This window comes from Anolis sagrei, chromosome 5, assembly GCF_037176765.1.
Source record: "Anolis sagrei isolate rAnoSag1 chromosome 5, rAnoSag1.mat, whole genome shotgun sequence".
In the NCBI taxonomy this organism is placed as follows: domain Eukaryota; kingdom Metazoa; phylum Chordata; class Lepidosauria; order Squamata; family Dactyloidae; genus Anolis; species Anolis sagrei.
In genome coordinates, this window is record NC_090025.1 from 86,518,733 (window position 1) to 86,541,330 (window position 22,598).

A 22,598-nucleotide genomic window follows, 5' to 3' on the forward strand; every position below is an offset into this window, starting at 1 on the left:
GTCGTAATGAAAACTAAATTGCCTACCATTTTCTTTGCACTCTTCAGGGGGTTTAGCCTTTTTCGCAAGTCGTGGATCCAGCCATGATGTTGTCTTTGTGTTATGGCTGAAAAGGAAAGAGATTACCCTGATCAGACACATACCGAATGGAATCAAGTTATTCCTTCCGATGCCGTAGAAGAGGGAGGCGAGATTTTAGGGTGACAAAATCGCAATTCATATACTTAATTTGCTTACGGATTCCAAGTAGACCTGAAGGAGGTGTAAGAGTAATTGAGTAAGGCAGCCTCTAAATTTGGCAGCCTCTGTTCCTTGTCCTCAAAGCTGCTATTTTTATTAAAATCAACTTGAATGTTGCCAAGTTAACCTCATTGAAAATGCAGAGCTCATCCAGGGCAAAAGGAATTTACAGCGTTCCCAACTGAAAGAGGGTGCAGCCTCCAGCGTTCTATACCCTTTTCTTGGAGCTTAGGTATAGAATTTATTTTAATCCTAACACATGCACACACACACATTTCCGAACAACCAGCCTGGCAGAAAGAAATGCAAATTTCACCATGCCTTTGCATAGTCAGTTTTCTAACAGGATGATTAATGACACTTTGATTAACCGACTGTTATCGCTTCCATATCTAATCAGCTCCCATGATAAAAGTATATTTTACAGAAGCAGGACCCAATCTACCGAGGCAAGGATAGCCCTTCTCACCCATGAATCAGCAATAGGACACCAGAATAATCACGCCTCAGATAAATTCAATTAATTTCTCATCTTTCTCCTGGCATTGGAGTCATAGAATCATAGAATCATAGAATCAAAGAGTTGGAAGAGACCTCATGGGCCATCCAGTCCAACCCCCTGCCAAGAAGCAGGCATATTGCATTCAAATCACCCCTGACAGATGGCCATCCAGCCTCTGTTTAAAAGCTTCCAAAGAAGGAGCCTCCACCACACTCCGGGGCAGAGAGTTCCACTGCTGAACAGCTCTCACAGTCAGGAAGTTCTTCCTAATGTTCAGATGGAATCTCCTCTCTTGTAGTTTGAAGCCATTGTTCCGCATCCTAGTCTCCAAGGAAGCAGAAAACAAGCTTGCTCCCTCCTCCCTGTGGCTTCCTCTCACATATTTATACATGGCTATCATATCTCCTCTCAGCCTTCTCTTCTTCAGGCTAAACATGCCCAGTTCCCTAAGCCGCTCCTCATAGGGCTTGTTCTCCAGACCCTTGATCATTTTAGTCGCCCTCCTGTGGACACATTCCAGCTTGTCAATATCTCTCTTGAATTGTGGCGCCCAGAATTGGACACAATATTCCAGGTGTGGTCTAACCAAAGCAGAATAGAGGGGTAGCATTACTTCCTTAGATCTAGACACTATGCTCCTATTGATGCAGGCCAGCTATTGAGTCAAACCAGCTTATGTATGTACCTTAAAGCCTGCAAACTTTTGGTGACCCCAGGAATTTCATAGGGTTTTCTTAGACAAGGAATACTCAAGAAATTGTTTTATCCATTTGTTCTTTTGAAATATTTATTTTATTTAGTTCATATACATGGGAAGTCAGACTTGGCCTCGGTGGTCCATGCTCTTGTTACATCTAGGATAGACTACTGCAACGCACTCTACGTGGGGTTGCCTTTGAAGACTGCTCAGAATCATAGAATCATAGAATCAAAGAGTTGGAAGAGACCTCATGGGCCATCCAGTCCAACCCTCTGCCAAGAAGCAGGAATATTGCATTCAAATCACCCCTGACAGATGGCCATCCAGCCTCTGTTTAAAAGCTTCCAAAAAAGGAGCCTCCATCACACTCCAGGGCAGGCATGTAGCTGAAGCCCCCAAGCCCCCCCCCCCCCAAATTCTCATGGTGGTTTGCGAAAAGGCCTTACTGGTGCATTACTTAAACTGTTATGTTTATTCATATCATGATCTAATCACCATACTCGATATATCCCATATGCATGGGGGTATTGGGGTAATGATACAAAAGGTTTGCTAGGGTAGACTCAGCCCCCCCCCCGAAACTCAGCCCCCCCTGAAACCCCCCCCCCCCTGAAAAAAATTCACACACCCCTGAAATGAAATCCTGGCTACGGGCTTGCTCCGGGGCAGAGAGTTCCACTGCTGAATGGCTCTCACAGTCAGGAAGTTCTTCCTCATGTTCAGATGGAATCTCCTCTCTTGTAGTTTGAAGCCATTGTTCCGCGTCCTAGTCTCCAGGGAAGCAGAAAACAAGCTTGCTCCCTCCTCTCTGTGGCTTCCTCTCACATATTTATACATGGCTATCATATCTCCCCGGTGGCGCAGTGGGTTAAAGCACTGAGCTGCTGAGCTTGTTGATCGAAAGGTCGCAGGTTCGATTCCGGGGAGTGGCGTGAGCTTCCGCTGTCAGCCCTAGTTTCTACCAACCTAGCAGTTCGAAAATTTATTTATTTATTTTATTTATTTCTACTACTTATACCCCGCCCTTCTCACCCCCGAGGGGGGACTCAGGGCGGCTTACAAAAAGAGGGCAGAATTCGATGCCCTTATCCAAATACATACAAAATATAAAACAGTTACAATAATTAAACAATTAGCAGATTAAAACATCAATATATAGCACAATAGCACACAATAGCACAACAATATCACAACAATAAACAGTCTCATGGTCAATGTTTCGCATTCCATAGGTCCAATAGGTTTCTTCATTATTTGCCCATCATTATGGTCTTTCTTTTTAGCTGCCAGAGTTTCCAAAAGCCTGGTCCCACATCCAAGTTTTCAGCTTTTTCCTGAATGAGAGAAGGGAGGTCGCTGATCTGATCTCCCCGGGGAGCGAGTCCCACAGGTGGGGGGCCACCACTGAGAAGGCCCTGCTCCTCGTCCCCGCCAGTCTCACTTGTGATAGAAAACATGCAAATATGAGTAGATTAATAGGTACCGCTCCGGTGGGAAGGTAACAGCGCTCCATGCAGTCATGCCGGCCACATGGCCTTGGAGGTGTCTACGGACAACGCTGGCTCTTCGGCTTAGAAATGGAGATGAGCACCACACCCCAGAGTTAGTCATGACTGGACTTAATGTCAGGGGACTACCTTTACCTTTTTATCATATCTCCTCTCAGCCTTCTCTTCTTCAGGCTAAACATGCCCAGCTCCTTAAGCCGCTCCTCATAGGGCTTGTTCTCCAGACCCTTGATCATTTTAGTCGCCCTCTTCTGGACACATTCCATAGTCACCTACAGATGTGAGAGCTGGACCATAGGGAAGGCTGAGCGAAGGAAGATAGATGCTTTTGAACTGTGGTGCTGGAGGAAAATTCTGAGAGTGAACAGCGAGAAGATCCAACCAGTCCATACTTCAGGAAATAAAGCCCCACTGCTCATTGGAGGGAAGGATAGTAGAGGCCAAGATGAAGTACTTTGGCCACATCATGAGAAGAAAGGAAAGCTTAGAGAAGACAATGATGCTGGGGAAAATGGAAGGAAAAAGGAAGAGGGGCCGACCAAGGGCAAGATGGATGGATGGGATCCTTGAAGCGACTGGCTTGACTCTGAAGGAGCTGGGGGTGGTGATGGCTGACAGGGCGCTCTGGTGTGGGCCCCACTGCTCATTGGTCACAAAGAGTCGGAAGCGACTGAATGAATGAACAACAACAAAATTTAAAGGATGCATAACTTCTAGCATGCACACACACCTCCTTCCTCATTTTTCACACAAATACTGACAATCCTTTGTAATGTATGCATTATTTATTAAACATATCCTTGGAGGCTGCTTGCTTTGTACTGTTTACATATTGCTGAATTATTAAACTTTTTTATTTATGTAACATTTGCTGACTAGTTCTTAAAAATACAGGCAAGACAACTGTATAAAGGGTGGGGCTGACAGTAAATGATCAAGAAGCTCTATAAAAATGCAAATCCATGGCTACTATTGACTTATTTTCATCCCATGGGTGCTGGGACAGTATCGGTGGGGAGGGAGAAAAATGTCTTGTGTTTTAACCCTTTCTGTTTATTTTGGGAAAGGAATTTCCTCTTGCTATATTTAAAAAATGTAATGAACAAGTGTGTGAAGGAATAAACATCCTTTGATTGGTACAGACGTCTGGATTCATGCTCACTTTTGTTTAGACTCAGAAGCACTGAAAGTCCATAGGACAGGTTAGTCATGACTAACAACTCCCACTGGTATCATTGCCTCTGTTCAAAATATATTTTCCACCTTTATTTTGGATTCAACCACCTTTGTATAACAAACTAGCCGTCCCCTGCCACGTGTTGCTGTGGCCCACTCTGGTGGTCATGGGGGTTCTGTGTGGGAGGTTTGGCACAATTCTATCTTTGGTGGGGTTCAGAATGCTCTGTGATTGTAGGTAAACTATAAATCCCAGCAACTACAACTCCCAAATATCAAGATTCTATTTTTCCCAAACTCCACCAGTGTTCACATTTGGGCATATTGAGTATTCGTGTAAAGTTTGGTCCAGATCCATCATTTACTGTGGCCGGGAGAGCTTTTGCACAATTAAAACTTGTGCACCAGCTGCACCTGTACCTTGGGAAGTCTGATCTGGCCACAGTGGTCCATGCTCTTGTCACATCCCGAATAGACTACTGCAACACACTCTACGTGGGGTTGCCCTTGAAGACGGTTCGGAAACTTCAACTGGTCCAGCGAGCGGCAGCCAGGCTGCTCACTGGAGCGACATACAGAGAGCATACCACCCCCCTGCTGTGTCAGCTCCACTGGCTGCCGGTTCAGTTCCGAGCCCAATTCAAGGTGCTGGTTTTGACCTACAAAACCCTGTACGGTTCCGGTCCAGAGTATCTGTCCGAACGTATCTCCCTCTACGTCCCACCACGGAATCTAAGATCATCTGAGGAGGCCCTGCTCTCGACCCCACCGCTTTCCCAAGTGAGGCTGGTGGGGACGAGGAGCAGGGTCTTCTCAGTGGTGGCCCCTCACCTGTAGAACTCACTCCCAGCGGATATCAGGACATCGACATCACTCCTGTCGGAAGGAGGAAGGTAAAGACGTGGTTGTGGGACCAGACCTTCAGGCAATCTGCCAACTAAGTAAGGACAACCAGACAAATAAGGACCGGCAGGACTGATAAATGTGGAAGGAAACTCTGAACTATAAGGTAGTGAATATTGACCGGCAATAAGGAGCAATTGGTTTGTATCGGTTTGTATGAAATTTTTATGGGTTTTATTGGTTTTATTGGTTATAGATATGATGTATTGTTGTTGTTTGCTATTTTGTGCTATTGTATTTTATTATTGTTGTATGTTACGGGCATCGAATTGTGCCTTGGATATGTAAGCCGCCCTGAGTCCCCTTCGGGGTGAGAAGGGCGGGGTAAAAGTAAACCAAATAATAATAATAATAATTGTTTGAGTCCACAGTGATCTCTGAATGTAGGTGAACTACAACTCCGAAACCAAAGGACACTGCCCACCAAACCCTTCCAGTATTTTCTGTTGGTCATGGGAGAACTGTGTGCCAAGTCTGGTTCAATTCCATCGTTGGTGGGTTCAGAATGCTCTTTGATTATAGGTGAACTATACATCCCAGCAACTACAACTCCCAAGTGACAAAATCATTTTTTTGAGTGAAGAACATACATTGGGTTGTTAGGTGTCTTGTGTCCAAATTTGGTGTCAATTCCCCCAGTGGTTTTTGAGTTCTGTGAATACCACAAACGAACATTACATTTTTATTTATATAGATTATGGCATTTAATCTCTTCATCATATCAGATATTGAAGGTCCTAAAATCACAGAGGGATCATAAGTCTTTGTCTATACTGCCTTCCTATTGTTGGAAGCAGAACAACTACTATGAATTCTTCGTCTTGGGAGGAGAAAACCACATTTGACCACATTTGTTCAAGTTCTGTGATGGTGCTTTCTCGACATAACTTCTGCTTGACAACAGCAAATATGTAAGTACTGGTAACTTTCTATCACCACCTGTTGATGCAGGTGTGTGTGTAAGTGTCATAAAATATATACAAACTTAGTATCTTTTATCCAAAATGTTTGAGGCCAGAAGTTTTTGGAAGTTTGGATTTATTTCTGATTTTGTAATACTTCAATATGCATATGCATATGCATATGCATATGTGTGTGTGTGTATATATATATATATATATATATATATATATGCTCTGTGCATAATGAGTACCTTAAAAACAAAAGAACCAATGAACGAAATCACACCAAATTTGGCAACAAAATGTCTCACTACACAAGGAGAGACCATCACTCAAAACATTACGATTTTGTCATTTGGGAGTTGAAGTTGCTGGGATTTATAGTTCACCTACAAAGACCATTCTGAACTCCACCAATGATGGAATTGTACCAAACTTGGCACACAGAACTCCCATGACCAGCAGAAAATACTGAAAGGGTTTGGTGGGCATTGACCTTGAATTTTGGAATTGTAGTTCTCCTACATCTAGAGAGCACTGTGGACTCAAACAATGATGGATCTGGACCAAACTTGGCACGAATACTCAATATGCCCAAATATAAACACAGATGGAGTTTGGGGAAAATAGACCTTGACATTTGGGATATGTAGTTACTGGGATTTATAGTTCACCTACAATCAAAGAGCATTCTGAACCCCACTAACTACAGAATTGGGACAAACCTACCACACAGACCTCCCATGAACAACAGAAAATACTTAAGGCCATCCAGTCCAACTCCTTTACCAGGGCAAGAAAACATAATCAAAGCCCTCCTCTGTCTTGTCGGGATTGATCTTTAGCTTGTTCTTCCTCATCCAGACAACCACAGCGGTCAGACACTCGTCCTGCACCCGAGGGGCTTCCTTGGAGTTAGGTGGAAAAGAGTAGTAGAGTTGCATGTCACCTGCATAGAGATGGCAACCAACTCCAAAACTCCGGATGACCTCACCCAGCGGTTTCATGCAGATGTTAAAAAGCATGGGAGACAGAATAGAACCTTGCGGGACCCCACAGGTCAAAGGCCAGGGGTCCGAGGAGGTGTCTCCCAGCTTCACCAACTGGGAACGACCCTCCAGGAAGGAACGGAGCCACGATAGAACCATGTCCCCAAGGCCCATCCCGGAGAGTCGTCTGCTCTTTGGGGTTTTAGGAGCCTACAGGCCTCTTCATGCAGCTGGGTTTATGCGCAAGATTTTAATGCATCATCAAATCTAATGCACACCTAAATTTTGGCAATGTAATTTAGCTAAAAAGGTGAGCATTGGACTCGGGTTAATGTATTGTCTACCCAATGAACATGTAACTGGTACCTGCATTTATAATTCCTGCAGTCTGAAATGACTTAGAACCATAGAATCATAGAATCAAAGAGTTGGAAGAGACCTCATGGGCCATCCAGTCCAACCCCCTGCCAAGAAGCAGGAATATTGCATTCAAATCACCCCTGACAGATGGCCATCCAGCCTCTGTTTAAAAGCTTCCAAAGAAGGAGCCTCCACCACACCCGGAGGGCAGAGAGTTCCACTGTTGAACGGCTCTCACAGTCAGGAAGTTCTTCCTCATGTTCAGATGGAATCTCCTCTCTTGTAGTTTGAAGCCATTGTTCCGCGTCCTAGTCTCCAGGGAAGCAGAAAACAAGCTTGCTCCCTCCTCCCTGTGGCTTCCTCTCACATATTTATACATGGCTATCATATCTCCCCTCAGCCTTCTCTTCTTCAGGCTAAACATGCTCAGCTCCTTAAGCCGCTCCTCATAGGGCTTGTTCTCCAGACCTTTTATCATTTTAGTCGCTCTCCTCTGGACACATTCCAGCTTGTCAATATCTCTCTTGAATTGTGGTGCCCAGAATTGGACACAATATTCCAGATGTGGTCTAACCAAAACAGAATAGAGGGGTAGCATTACTTCCCTAGATCTAGACACTAGGGCTGGGCAACCACGGAAAAATTTGTTTCTAAACTCGATTCGTTTTTTGGGGTTTTTTGCGTTTCGATATTTAAAAGAATTCTGAAATTTTCTTTAAAAAAGTTCGATATTTACGAAATTTCGTAAAATTACGAAACAATACGAAACAAATACGAAACGATTCGTTAATGGCGGACGCGACCACGCAATACGCTAAAAAACCTCCATATGGGACAGGGGGAACTTTTGAAGCTTCCCTCTCCCTCTGTTGTTGACTGTTGGTGTGATATTTATAAATTTTTTTCACTGATTAAACAAACAACAGCTATAAAACTTGCCCCAGACATGCGGAAATAATAACAAAACGATTTCGAAACGAATACGAAATGAATACGAAGCAATTACGAAACGAATTGAAAAATTCGTTTCGTTTTTAAGATGCTCCTGAATGGTTCAATATCGCTTCGTTATAAAAAAAAATAACAATTTTTTAACAAATTACGAAATTACGAAACGAAACTGCCCAGCCCTACTAGACACTATGCTCCTATTGATGCAGGCCAAAATCCCATTGGCTTTTTTTGCTGCCACATCACATTGTTGGCTCATGTTTAACTTGTTGTCCATGAGGACTCCAAGATCTTTTTCACACATACTGCTCTTGAGCCAGGCATCCCCCATTCTGTATCTTTGCATTTCGTTTTTCCTGCCAAAGTGGAGTATCTTGCATTTGTCACTGTTGAACTTCATTTTGTTAATTTTGGCCCATCTCTCTAATCTGTCAAGATCGTTTTGAATCCTGCTCCTGTCCTCTGGAGTATTGGCTATCTCTCCCAATTTGGTGTCGTCTGCAAACTTGATGATCCTGCCTTCTAACCCTTCATCTAAGTCATTAATAATGATGTTGAACAGGAGCGGGACCCTGCGGCACTCCACTCATCACTTCTTTCCAGGACGAAGATAAAGCATCGGTGAGCACCCACTGGGTTCATCCATTTAACCAATTACTGATCCACCTCACCATAGTTTTGCCTAGCCCACATTGGACTAGTTTCCTTGCCAGAAGGTCATGGGGGACCTTGTCGAAGGCCTTACTTGTTTCAACTTAGGTTTTATATCCGTATTACGATTCATTTTAAATTATTTAAGAAACTTCTATAGCCCTTTGATGCCATATGAGAACTTATAAAGGGACTTATAAAGATTCAAATAAATTAAATGAAATATTCACTCAGGAATCATTCTACATTCATGTTCTGGATAGCTATTCTATATTCTACAGTGCCAAACAATATAAAGGGTGGACTTCCTTAATTTCTCATTGTGCAGTTTTTGTGCTTTACCAGGTGGAAGTAGAATAAGAGGAAATTTCAGGTTGAAAATGAAGAGTTTCCAGTCTTTTCTGCATGAGCAAATTCCCGACACTGCCTGATTTCTCTGCCCTTGCCTGAAAGAAAGGGAAGACATTCCACTCCACAGAAAAGTATTATATGAGCAACTATTACTTCAGTCCTCTAATCCCCTGCTTTCATTGAGCGCCCACCTGCATTCTACTTTCCAGACTGTGCTTTTTGAAATTTAACCTTTACCATTCCTGGAACTTCAATTACATCAAAGTCCTGAAATAGGAAAGCCAAGAATTATTTTCTAAATGTCACCTTCTGCTCACCCACTCATTCAAGCCATTTGTGCCACTCATGCACTCATTCAAGGCGCTCCATTCAAGGCATTCATTGAAGGGAAATTATTACTGGCAGAGAGGACTGAGTGTAAGGATACAAGAAGAGAATCCAGAAAGGGATTATTATTTCAGTGCCATTAACTTTTTATTTCCTGGCTGGCTACAGTTCGGTCAGCCAAGAATCCAGCTGACCTCATCAATAGAAAAACAGTCAGTAAAACTCAACATTATCTCTGTGAGCCTGATTACTAAATTCACTAATTAGTTTGGAAGGAATATCTCTACGGCAATCAGGAGACATACAACAGATTCAATAGTTCATCTGAAAGCAAGAGTATTTTCCCCAAGGCTGCAATCACCAAATACAAAGAAAAGGCCATATCTATGCTCCATGCGTAGCGGATTTTATGACACTGTAAGTGTCACATTGTCCTTATTCTTGAAATCCATGGAACCACAGTTTGGTAATGGAGTTAAGAATAATAGGATCTTTAGCCTCACCTTCCTGAATGCACAGTTCCAAAGTTCCCAAGGGAAAGGGAATGATTATTAAACCAGTTTGCATATGTAGTCTTGGATATGCCAATAAAACTGCTAACCATAGTGGATGATCTGTGCCGGGAACTAGACAGGGGGAGTGTGTCCCTGTTGGTTTGGCTGGACCTCTCAACGGCCTTCGATACCATCAATCACGGTATCCTTCTGGGACGCCTTGCGGGAATGGGCCTTGTGGGCACTGTTCTGCAGTGGCTCCAGTCCTTCCTAGAGGATCGTTCTCAGGAGGTGTTGTTGGGAGACTCCTGCTCAACCCCACAACCATTGTCTTGTGGAGTTCCACAAGGTTCAATACTGTCTTCCATGTTGTTTAATATTGTGACTCAGCTGGAACCACAGACACAAGTCATGCCAGACTAATCTGATCTCTTTTTTCGATAGAGTTACAAGCTGGATAGATGCGGGGAATGCCGTGGATGTAGCGTACCTGGATTTCAGTAAGGCCTTTGACAAGGTCCCCCATGACCTTCTGGCAAGGAAACTAGTCCAATGTGGGCTAGGCAAAACTACGGTGAGGTGGATCAGTAATTGGTTAAACGGACGAACCCAGAGAGTGCTGAACCAATGCTTCCTCTTCATCCCAGAAAGAAGTAACGAGCGGAGTGCCGCAGGGTTCCGTCCTGGGCCCGGTCCTGTTCAACATCTTTATTAATGACTTAGATGAAGGGCTAGAAGGCAGGATCATCAAGTTTGCAGACGACACCAAATTGGGAGGGATAGCCAATACTCCAGAGGACAGGAGCAGGATTCAAAATGATCTTGACAGATTAGAGAGATGGGCCAAAACTAACAAAATGAAGTTCAACAGTGACAAATGCAAGATACTCCACTTTGGCAGGAAAAACGAAATGCAAAGATACAGAATGGGGGACAATGCCTGGCTCAAGAGCAGTACATGTGAAAAGGATCTTGGAGTCCTCATGGAGAACAAGTTAAACATGAGCCAACAATGTGATGTGGCGGCAAAAAAAGCCAACGGGATTTTGGCCTGCATCAATAGGAGCATAGTGTCTAGATCTAGGGAAGTAATGCTACCCCTCTATTCTGCTTTGGTTAGACCACACCTGGAATATTGTGTCCAATTCTGGGCACCACAATTCAAGAGAGATATTGACAAGCTGGAATGTGTCCAGAGGAGGGCAACTAAAATGATCAAGGGTCTGGAGAACAAGCCCTATGAGGAGCGGCTTGAGGAGCTGGGCATGTTTAGCCTGAAGAAGAGAAGGGAGGAGATGTGATAGCCATGTATAAATATGTGAGAGGAAGCCATAGGGAGGAGGGAGCAAGCTTGTTTTTTGCTTCCCTGGAGACTAGGATGCAGAACAATGGCTTCAAACTACAAGAAAGGAGTTTCCATCTGAACATGAGGAAGAACTTCCTGACTGTGAGAGCCCTTCAGCAGTGGAGCTCTCTGCCCCGGAGTGTGGTGGAGGCTCCTTTTTTGGAAGCTTTTAAACAGAGGCTGGATGGCCATCTGTCAGGGGTGATTTGAATGCAATATTCCTGCTTCTTGGCAGGGGGTTGGACTGGATGGCCCATGAGGTCTCTTACAACTCTTTGATTCTATGATTCTATGACACAGACTGATAATGTTGTGACTCAGATGGGGTCTCAAAGTGACTCTGATGAGGATGATGGGATTCAGGTTCACAATCAGATTCAAAATGTTCCTGTTGTAGACAATGAGGAACAGGGTGTGCAAGTTCAGTTTCCCACAGTAGGGAATGTTTTTGATACTGAAACTAGCCAGGTGCAAATTGACTCAGAAAAGGAGGACAGTTCTTAGCCTGATAGTAGGCAGGGAGGCAACCAGGCTGACACTAACAAGCAGCCTGACCTTGATGAAACGGGAGTTAGATCGGGCTGACCGTTTGGAATTCAGAGTTCGAAGGAGTGTGAGAATAGCCAATAAGAAGGAGGTCAGAGGCCAAATAAATGTTTTCATGTATTGCAAAGGGCATTAAGCAGTGTGTTTGAAAACAAACCTTTGTCAGAGCAACTTCTCGCTCAACCAAGCAGCTTGTGCTCATTTTCCTGTGTCCATGGTCTTGGGATTTTGCACAAGACAAAATGGCTAGAAGCTCATTTATGCAGTTTATTAATAAATGCAAGCTCATTTATTTTTAGTGTAATAGAATTATTTTGTATATTCACCTGTTTAATTTTTTGATGCTTCTGTGTCCCAGTAACATTCTTACAAATTCTCAAACGTCATGAAGGGAGAGGGCTATTACTTGTGTTATTCTTTAATTAAACTAATAAATAAGCATTTGATACTCCCTAAAGGATGTATACTCCCTAAGATTACTGATAATCAGTTTGAAGCCATTGTTCTGCATAATCTTGATACTCCCTAAGATTACTGCAGATGCAGACTGTGGCCAGGAAATCAGAAGACGCTTACTTCTTGGGAGGAGAGCAATGTCCAGTCTCGATAAAATAGTGAAGAGTAGAGACATCAGACTGGCAACAAAGATCCGCCTAGTCAAAGCCATGGTATTCCCTGTAGTCACCTACGGATGTGAGAGCTGGACCTTAGGGAAGGCTGAGCGAAGGAAGATAGATGCTTTTGAGCTATGGTGTTGGAGGAAAGTGCTGAGAGTGCCTTGGACTGCGAGAAGATCCAACCAGTCCATCCTCCAGGAAATAAAGCCCGACTGCTCACTGGAGGGAAAGATACTAGAGACAAAGTTGAAGTACTTTGGCCACATCATGAGGAGATAGGAAAGCCTAGAGAAGACAATCATGCTGGGGAAAGTGGAAGGCAAAAGGAAGAGGGGCCGACCAAGGGCAAGATGGATGGCATCCTTGAAGTGACTGGACTGACCTTGAAGGAGCTGGGGGTGGTAACGGCCGACAGGGAGCTCTGGCGTAGGCTGGTCCATGAGGTCACGAAGAGTCGGAGACGACTAAACGAATGAACAACAACAAAAGGATGTTACTTTTTCATTAAATTGGAAATTTTAAAACCCCTAAGATCTTCTGTAAGGTGATAGTATTTTGGGATTCCTTTGTTGCATTTTAATTCATAAAATATATTTACCTAGTTTAACTCTGAGTTTCATTATATGATGGCTACAAAAATCATGCATTTGGATGAATTTAAAGTAATACAAACTTGTTTTCTTATTCAATAACTCCTGTGTGATCATAGCAAATTGCAAGTTGGATTACATAATAATAATGATGATGATGATGATGATGATGATGATGATGATGATGATGATGATCTGGACAGAAAAACAAGAAAACTTATGACAATCCACTATGCCTTACACCCACATAGTGATGTCGACAGATTTTCCTGCCCAGAAAATTAGGAGGCAGAGGGCTTCTGCAAGTGAAACAAATGGTAGAAGAAGAGAAACATGCCCTGGCAGATTATGTGAAAGGCAGTCAAGAACCAACATTGAGGGAAGTCAATAGTAGTAAACTGCTTCAAGTGCAAAAAACAAAGAGTGAATACCGTAAAAACAATCCAGAGCAGAAGAGAAAACTGGCCAAAGAAGGCTCTCCATGGACAGTTCCTACGAAAAATTGAGAGTCAAATTGACAAAGAAAAAACATGGCTGTGGCTCACAAATGGGACTTTGAAAAAGGAGACGGAGGGCCTGATTCTGGCAGCCCAAGAACAAGCCATCAGAACCAATGCCATCAAAGCCAGAATTGAGAAGTCGACAGATCCCAAATGTAGACTCTGCAAGGAAGCAGATGAAACAATAGATCACATCCTCGGCTGCCGCAAGAAGATTGCGCAGACAGACTACAAGCCAAGGAATAACACCGTTGCTCAGATGATTCATTGGAACTTGTGCTACAAATACCATCTGCCTGCGACAAAGAACTTGTGGGATCACAAGCCGGAAAAAGTTACAGAGAATGAACACGTCAAGCTACTCTGGAACTTCCGGATTCAGACAAACAGAGTTTTGGAGCACAACACTCCTGACCTCATGATCATGTTAAAAAAACAAACCTCTGAGGATGCTTGCCATAGATGCAGGCGAAACGTCAGGAGAAATGCCTCTAGAACATGGCTCTATAGCCCGAAAAAACCCACAAGAACCTAGTGATTCCAGCCATGAAAGCCTTCGACAATACAAAGTATGGATTGTCGATGTTGCAGTCCCAGGTGACAGCAGGATTGAAGAGAAACAACACGAAAAGCTGACAGGATATGAGGATTTAAAGATCGAACTGCAAAGACTCTGGCACAAGCCAGTAAAGGTGGTCCCAGTGGTGATCGGCACACTGGGTGCAGTGCCTAAAGACCTTGGCCTGTCCTTAAATACAATCAGCACTGACAAGTTTACCATCTGCCAGCTGCAAAAGACCACCTTACTGGGATCTGCACGCATTATTCGCCGATACATTACATAGTCCTAGACAGTTTGGAAGTGTCCGACATGTGATCCAATACAACAGCCAGCAGAGTGTCTGCTTGTGGTGTTTCAAATAATAATAATAATAAGAAGAAGAAGAAGAAGAAGAAGAAGAAGAAGAGGAAGAAGCAGAAGCAGAAGCAGAAGCAGAAGAAGAAGAAGAAGAAACACAACAAGATCAGTACACAGCAAACAAGATCACTATGCTGGCTGTTGTATTGGATCCGTTGGTGAACACTCTTTGAGTTCAGATGCTGTGTTGCAACCTTCTTGGTCTGTAACCTATATACATTTGGATATAAGTTTTACTGGACTCAGTCGTATTTTCTGAAGGTTGGCTCTGCATCTCGTGGTGCCAGAGCGCAGACTGTTCAGCGCCTTCCAAGTCGCCCAGTCTTCTGTGTGCCCAGGGGGGAGTCTCTCATCTGGTATCACCCATGAATTGAGGTGCTGGGTTTGGGCCTGCCACTTTTGGACTCTTGCTTGCTGGGGTGTTCCAGCGAGTGTCTCTGTAGATCTAAGAAAACTATGTCTTGATTTAAGTCGTTGACGTGCTGGCTTCAGAAATGGGGCTACAGGGTGGAATCCTCGGCATGCGAGTGCGGAGAAGAACAAACCACTGACCACCTGCTGCAATGCACCCTGAGCCCTGCCACATGCACAATGGAGGACCTTCTTGCGGCAACCCCAGAGGCACTCCAAGTGGCCAGATACTGGTCAAAGGACATTTAACCAAATACCAAATTTGCAAAATGTGTGTGTGTGTGTTTTTTCCCCCTTTTTCTTTTTAATCTGTGTGTTTGTTTTGCTTTGTTAGAATTGTAATACAATGGTTGCTGATGACACGATAAATAAATAAATAGTCGTATTTTACAGTGTTTTGATGAATGCATATAGAATGGCGTAACCAACATCATTTTCAAATACTTACTCAATAAAGTAGACCTCTCCCTTCTCTGTATAAGCCATCTCCCAGTTGTCAGGCAAAGGGCCCAATTCATCATTTTCTTCAGGTTTTGGCTGCTTTGTTATATCCATATCTTCCTTTCCTTCTTCAGGCTGGCTATACACAGGGGCGGGGTAAGGCTGAGAGGACATTTCACCTGAGGCACCTGTACTCTTCTCTTCATGTTCACTTGATTCTGCACAAGAATAAACATGTGTATCAATACAGGTATGTCCCTCCTATGGACTTTACATATCAAATGTGGTGAAATAATACATGTAATTTAGTTGCAATGTTAGAGTATTACACATTTGGAACAATGACTGTGAGCCCATGGATCAGAATGAAATAAATCTTTGGTTTATTTTATATATAACGTGACTGTTTCTTATTAAAAAAAAGTGACAGAGTCATCTATGCTTGGACTATTAGGATAGTAGAAAGAGCCAAGAAAGACAAACTGTTGCTGAGTTGACTAAGGACCTCATCAGATGGGAAGGGGAGAAGGGGGAAAGTGGAGGGAACCATCCTTCATTCCCTACCATCTTTCACTGTTTCCCAATCCATGTTGTTTCCCATTCTTTCCCTGTTTCCTCTTCTGTTCTCCAATTAGGAGTCAGATAACACCCAATTCCTCCAAAACCAGCCAGGGTTCCGTTTCTCCACGTTGTCAAAACAGAGCTCATGGAATCCTGCTGGAAGTTGCCTTGTGTCATGTGATGGGATACGTGGGACTCCATTTTGGCAACGGGGAGAAAAGGGGTGAAGATACAGAGGATACTTCATCTGATAAGGTCCAAAGTCTTGGTGAAACTATTTATTTATTTATTTGCTATATTTATATACCACCCCTCTCAGCCCGTAGACGACTCAGAGCGATGTACAGCCAGACATCAAAGCATAAAAATACAGTAAAGCAATTAAGATAATATGAAAACATGATAAAATCAATAAAAACATGTCATCCGAGTCTCCTTGTTAAAACCTTTGTCCAATTTCATATGACCAGTCAGTCCATTTTCCTATGTCCGTTACGCTGCAAATGCTTGTTCAAAAAGCCAAGTCTTAACTTTTTTCCCGAAATATTAAGAGAGGGGGCCGTTCTAATATACTTAGGGAGGGCATTCCATAGCCAAGGGGCCACCACTGAGAAGGCCCTGTGTCTCATCCCCGCCAACCGCACTTGAGACAAAGGCGGGATCAAGAGCAGGGCCTCCCCAGATGATCTTAAAGTCCTAGGAGGTTCGTAAGGGGAGATGCGTTTGAACAGGTAAGTTGGGCCAGAGCCATTTAGGGCTTTATAGTCTAAAGCCAGCACTTTGAATTGTGGCCGGTAGCAGACTGGCAGCCAGTGGAGCTAGCACAACAGTGGAGTAGTGTGCTCCCTGAGCGCTGTTCCTTTTAGCAATCTGGCTGCTGTTCGTTGGACCAATTGAAGCTTCCGGTCAGTCTTTAAAGGCAATCCCATGTAGAGAGCATTGCAGTAATCTATACGGGATGTAACCAGAGTGTGGACTACCGTGGCCAAGTCAGACTTCCCAAGGTACAGGTGCAGCTGATGCATGGGTTTTAACTGTGCAAATGCTCCCCTGGTCACCGCCAAAACCAGAGGTTCCAGGCTCAGCAATGAGTCCAGGATCACACCTAAGATGTGAACCTGCACCTTCACGGGGAGTGTAACCCCGTCGAGCACAGGCTGAACCCTATGCCCTGTTCGGCCTTGCAACTGACCAGGAGTACCTCTGTCTTGTCTGGATTCAATTTCAATTTGTTCACCCTCAACCAGACCGTCACAGTGACCAAGCACCGGTTCGGAAACTGGACAGCCTCCTTAGTAGCAGGTGGGAAGGAGTGACAGAGTTGGACATCATCTGCGTACAGATGACACCTTACCCCAAAACTCCGGATGATCTCCCCCAGTGGCTTCATGTAGATGTTAAACAACATGGGGGACAGTATAGAGCCTTGAGGAACCCCACAAGATAATGGTTGTGGAGTTGAACAAGTGTCCCCCAACAACACCTTCTGGGTGTGACCCTCCAGAAAGGACTGGAGCCTACGGGACAATGGAATGGAATGGTATGGAGAAACAACAAATGCACTAAAAATTTTCAAGTTGACAAAATCACATTATTTGTCACAAAACACAGAGGTGCTGTTTTCAAACAGCATAAATAAAAAGCAGAACAATGTATATGAGAAAACAATTAGAAGACAGGAAATGTTGAGCATATCAGTGGAAAATCAGACACTACTGAGAAAGAAGGACTCTGTTCTTCATCTTCTCTTTTCTCCTTTAGGTTTTACTATTTGCAACATTTGTTTGGGGATCTTGAGAATTTAGTTTACCCTTTTGCACTAATTTTGACAAAATAATAAATAAACTTAATAAATAATAAAATTTATTTATACCCCGCCACCATCTCCCCAATGGGGACTCGGGGCGACTTACATGAGGCCAAGCCCAACAACACAATACAATAAATAAAATAAAAACGCAAACAGTAACATAATAAATTATATAAGACATTAATATATATATACTAGGGCTGGGCGATTTCGTTGATTAATTTCGTAATTCGTTATTAATTCGTTATTTTTTTTTGATAATGAAGTGATATTGAACCATTCAGGAGCAACTAAAAAACGAAACGAATTTTTCAATTCGTTTCGTAATTGTTTCGTAATTGTTTCGTAATTGTTTCGAATTCGTTTCGTTATTATTTCCGCATGTCTGGTGCAAGTTTTAGGGTTGCTGTTTGTTTTCTCAGTGAAAAAAAAATATAATTATCGCACCAACAGTCAACAACAGAGGGAGAGGGAAGCTTCAGAAGTTCCCCCTGTCCCATTTAGAGGTTTTTTTAGCGTATTGCGCGGTCGCGTCCGCCATTAACGAATCAATTCGTTATTGTTTCGTTATTGTTTCGTAAATTTCGTAAATTTCGAACTTTTTTAAAGGAAAATTTCGGAATTCTTTTAAAAATCGAAACGCAAAAACCCCCTAAAAATGAATCGAGTTTAGAAACAAAATTTTCCGTGGTTGCCCAGCCCTAATATACATGCACACGCACACACACATATATGACATTAATATATATACTGTGTTACGAATGATATATATAATCATTCGTAACACAGTAACAGTGAGCGGGCCGCATGTACAGAATAAGATACTAAAGCTAAAAACACAGGATGAGATAGGGATAGAGCAGATTTATTTGTGTGGGAGAAACTCTTCAGGAATGAGGTTGAGAAGAGTCTTCGTACAGACGAGTAGGGGGTGTGCTCAAAGGACAAATGTTGAGGGGTCATGGCAATATCAACTTAGTCATATAGACATGTTGTACTGTTCAATTTCACAGTGATGTCAAACACTATTATGTAAATTTTGGTACAGTCTCCTTAGAATAATATCAATGTCGTATCTTCTTATGTTGAATAGCTTATAGATCAGCCGTCCACGACCGGTTTCGGCCTTACTTCAGGCCTTCTTCTGGTGGACTGAAATTAATGTATAAATCAATATTTTGCTCCAGTTTCATACATATAGAACATCTTATACTAAAATGATCTTTATTTTCCTGGAACAATCTTCCTCAATCTTCTCTTGTGGCTTCAGGAATCTATCTCTTGGTATAAGTAGCTACAGGTCCTTTCTCTTGAATCTTCAGCATGCATCTGGCAACAAAGTAAGCATAAACTAGAGAAGAGCTTCTTAAAGTATGGTTTGGGACCCCAAGTGGGGTTGTCATAATTGTGTGTTTGGGTTGACTTACTTTCTTTTCCTGAGCATGTGCACACGCATATCTCTCTGCCTTCCCTCTCCCCACACCTCTTGTGCAGCCTTCTCTGCCTTCTCTTCTCTCTCTTTCTCGCTTGAACTAACGTCTTTCTTCTCTCCTCCCTTGCATCTCTTTGCTTGCTCTTTCCCTTCAATTGTCCTTTCTATACTTGGGACCGTGTAAACATTTCATGGTAAAATGAGATTGGGTATTTAAAAAGCTTAATAAGCTCTGAACTAGAAGACTGGCAAAAGATTAGAGGCCAATATAGTGGACCGTAAATGGTTAGGGTTGTTGTAGGTTTTTTCGGGCTATATGGCCATGTTCTACAGACATTCTATCACTCCTTCCCACCTGTTACTAAGGAGGCAGTGCAGGTCCTAAACCGGTGCTTGGCTGCTGTGTCAGCCTGGATGAGGGTGAACAGACTGAAACTGAATCCAGACAAGACAGAGGTACTCCTGGTCAGTCGCAAGGCCGAACAGGGCATAGGGTTACAGCCTGTGTTAGACGGGGTTACACTCCACCTGAAGACACAGGTTCGCAGTTTGGGAGTGATCCTGGACTCATCGCTGAGCCTGGAACCCCAGGTCTTGGCGGTGGCCAGGAGAGCTTTTGCATAATTAAAGCTTGTGCGCCAGTTGCGCCCATTCCTTGGGAAGTCTGACTTGGCCATGGTGGCCCACACTCTGGTTACATCCCGAATAGACTGCTGCAATGCTCTCTACATGGGGTTGCCTTTGAAAACTTCTCGGAAGCTCCAATTAGTCCAGCGGCTGGCAGCCAGGTTGTTAACTGGAGCTGCAGGTATACAGGGAGCATACCAATCCTCTGTTGCGCCAGCTCCACTGGCTGCCGATTAGCTTCTGGGCACAATTCAAAGTGCTGGTTTTAACCTTTAAAGTCCTGAACGGTTCTGGCCCAGATTACCTGTCCGAACATATCTCCTGCTATGAACCATCACGAAGCTTAAGATCATCAGGAGAGGCCCTGCTCTCGATCCCACCACTCTTGCAAATGCGGTTGGTGGGGACAAGAGACAGGACCTTCTCGGCAGTGGCCCCCCGTCTGTGAAACTCTCTCCCTAAGGACATCAGGTTGGCCACCTCCCTTCTGTCCTTTAGAAGACAACTGAAGACCTGGCTCTGGGGCCAGGCGTTCGATTAGAGGCAAGCGGTAATAGGAAAAAGAAATTTCGATTTTGTGACATGGATTCTCCCGGCTCGGCTTGGTTTTTACTGGCACGTTAATCTATTAATTTATTGTTAAATTTTACTGATGATGTACAATGTTTTAAAATGATTTTATTTTAAATTGTAGTTTTTATGGTATGTATGCTGTTAGCATCCTCTGATGCTCATGTGAGGCCGCGCTGAGTCCCCCTTGTGAGGAGAAGGGCGGGATATAAATATTTAAAATAAAATAAATATAAAATAAATAAATAAATATCTCCTGATTTATTGCCTACATCTATTTAAGTCAACGACTTAAATCTAGAAATAGTTTTCGAAGATCTACAGAGACACTCACTGGAACACCTCAGCAAGCGAGAGCCCAAAAGTGGCAGGCTCAAACCCAGAACTGCAACCAATGGCTGATACCAAATGAGAGACTCCCCCCTGGGTACACAGAAAACTGGGAAACTTGGAAGGCGCTGAACAGACTGCGCTCTGGCCCCACGAGATGCAGAGCCAACCTCAAGAAATGGGGCTACAAAGTGGAATCCACGACATGCGAGTGTGGAGAGGAGCAAACCACTGACCACCTGCTGCAATGCAACCTGAGCCCTGCCACATGCACAGTGGAGGACCTTCTTGCGGCAACACCAGAGGCACTCCAAGTGGCCAGCTACTGGTCAAAGGACATTTAATCAACTACCAAACTCACAAATTTTGTATTTTGTCTGTTTGTTTGCTTTGTTCTGTTAGAAATGTAATATAATTGACTGGTTGCCCTGATACAACAAATAAATAAATACCTACATCTATGACAAGCATTCTCAGAGGTTGTGAGGTTGTGAGGATGCTTGCCATAGATGCAGGCAATACGTCAGGAGAGAATGCCTCTAGAACATGGCCATATAGCCCGCAACAACCTACAACAACCCAGTGATTCCAGCCATGAAAGCCTTCGACAACACATAAATGGTTAATTGTGGCTAATATGCATATTATATATCTTGCATGTCAGAAGCAATTTCCTACTCTCAAATCTACATTATTTTAATATCTATATTGTGTTTTCTTTGTTGTTCATTGATTTTCCTCTTATCTCTGGCTGTCCCTTGCCTATTCATCTCTGAGACCTGATGACTTCTTTATTTCCTGGAGTTTAAATAAATCTTTAATTTAAACATATCAGTAAACAGTCTCATGACTTCTCTAGTTAAACCTCTACTCCACTGAGGCACATACAGTCTAAAGGTTCTGCTCCCTATGACTGTAATTAAATCGTAATTGAAGAGGGAAACCACCAGTATCATGATGGCAACATCCATTTTAGTCATGCAGTAGGCCATAGGTTTGCAATACCATGCAGAAAAGTCTAATTTTATGGGTGGCAGCCACAGGCCACAACTAGCTTGGCATAAGCCATGCGTGCTGCAGGATCATATTTAAAGTATGAAGTGAGGGAGAAAACTATGCTTGTTCCTATTTAGCATGCCTTCTAACATTTTATGACCTCAGCTCATGTTAAGAGGCACATAAGACAAATAAAAGAAATTCAGATACATAATCAGGTACTTTATCTCCTCATCTATTTTTCCCCATTTAATTTTTAGTAAATTTGCAAAGACGACCACTTGCGAGAATGCATACTTTGTTGTAAGTAACCCTCTATATGACCAATCTTATACACACTTGTGGCTTGAGCAGATATATTTAATCAGGAAAACACAACAACCGGAATGTACAGTGAGATTTTATCCCTGGTGATGTGCACAGAATTTTAGCATCAGTACTAAAGGTAGAGCATAATGATATTGAAACATCTTACTTGAATAGGATCAAGTTGCTTCTTGGGGGGAAAGATCTCTGTAAAGAATTAGATGTCCACAATTCAAGGGAGATATTGACAAGCTGGAATGTGTCCAGAGGAGGGTGACTAAAATGATCAAGGGTCTGGAGAACAAGCCCTATGAGGAACGGCTTAAGGAGCTGGGCATGTTTAGCCTGAAGAGGAGAAGGCTGAGAGGAGATATGATAGCCATGTATAAATATGTGAGAGGAAGCCACAGGGAGGAGGGAGCAAGCTTGTTTTCTGCTTCCCTGGAGACTAGGACACAAAACAATGGCTTCAAACTACAAGAAAGGAGATTCCATCTGAACATGAGGAAGGACTTCCTGACTGTGAGAGCCGTTCAGCAGTGG

The 22,598-nt window shown here is 43.3% G+C and overlaps 1 protein-coding gene across 15 annotated transcripts in view; it reads right to left on the reverse strand.

Annotated features, from left to right (window-relative positions):
* MAGI2 (membrane associated guanylate kinase, WW and PDZ domain containing 2) overlaps positions 1-22,598 on the reverse strand; it is a 1,143,898-nt gene that overhangs the window by 409,971 nt on the left and 711,329 nt on the right. For all 15 annotated transcript variants that reach the window (XM_067468832.1, XM_067468841.1, XM_067468833.1 and 12 more), the window contains 2 exons: positions 15,431-15,641; positions 27-106 (listed from right to left, as the gene is read on the reverse strand). In XM_067468832.1, the coding sequence (XP_067324933.1) occupies positions 27-106; positions 15,431-15,641 (291 nt within the window). The remainder of the gene's footprint in view (positions 1-26; positions 107-15,430; positions 15,642-22,598) is intronic.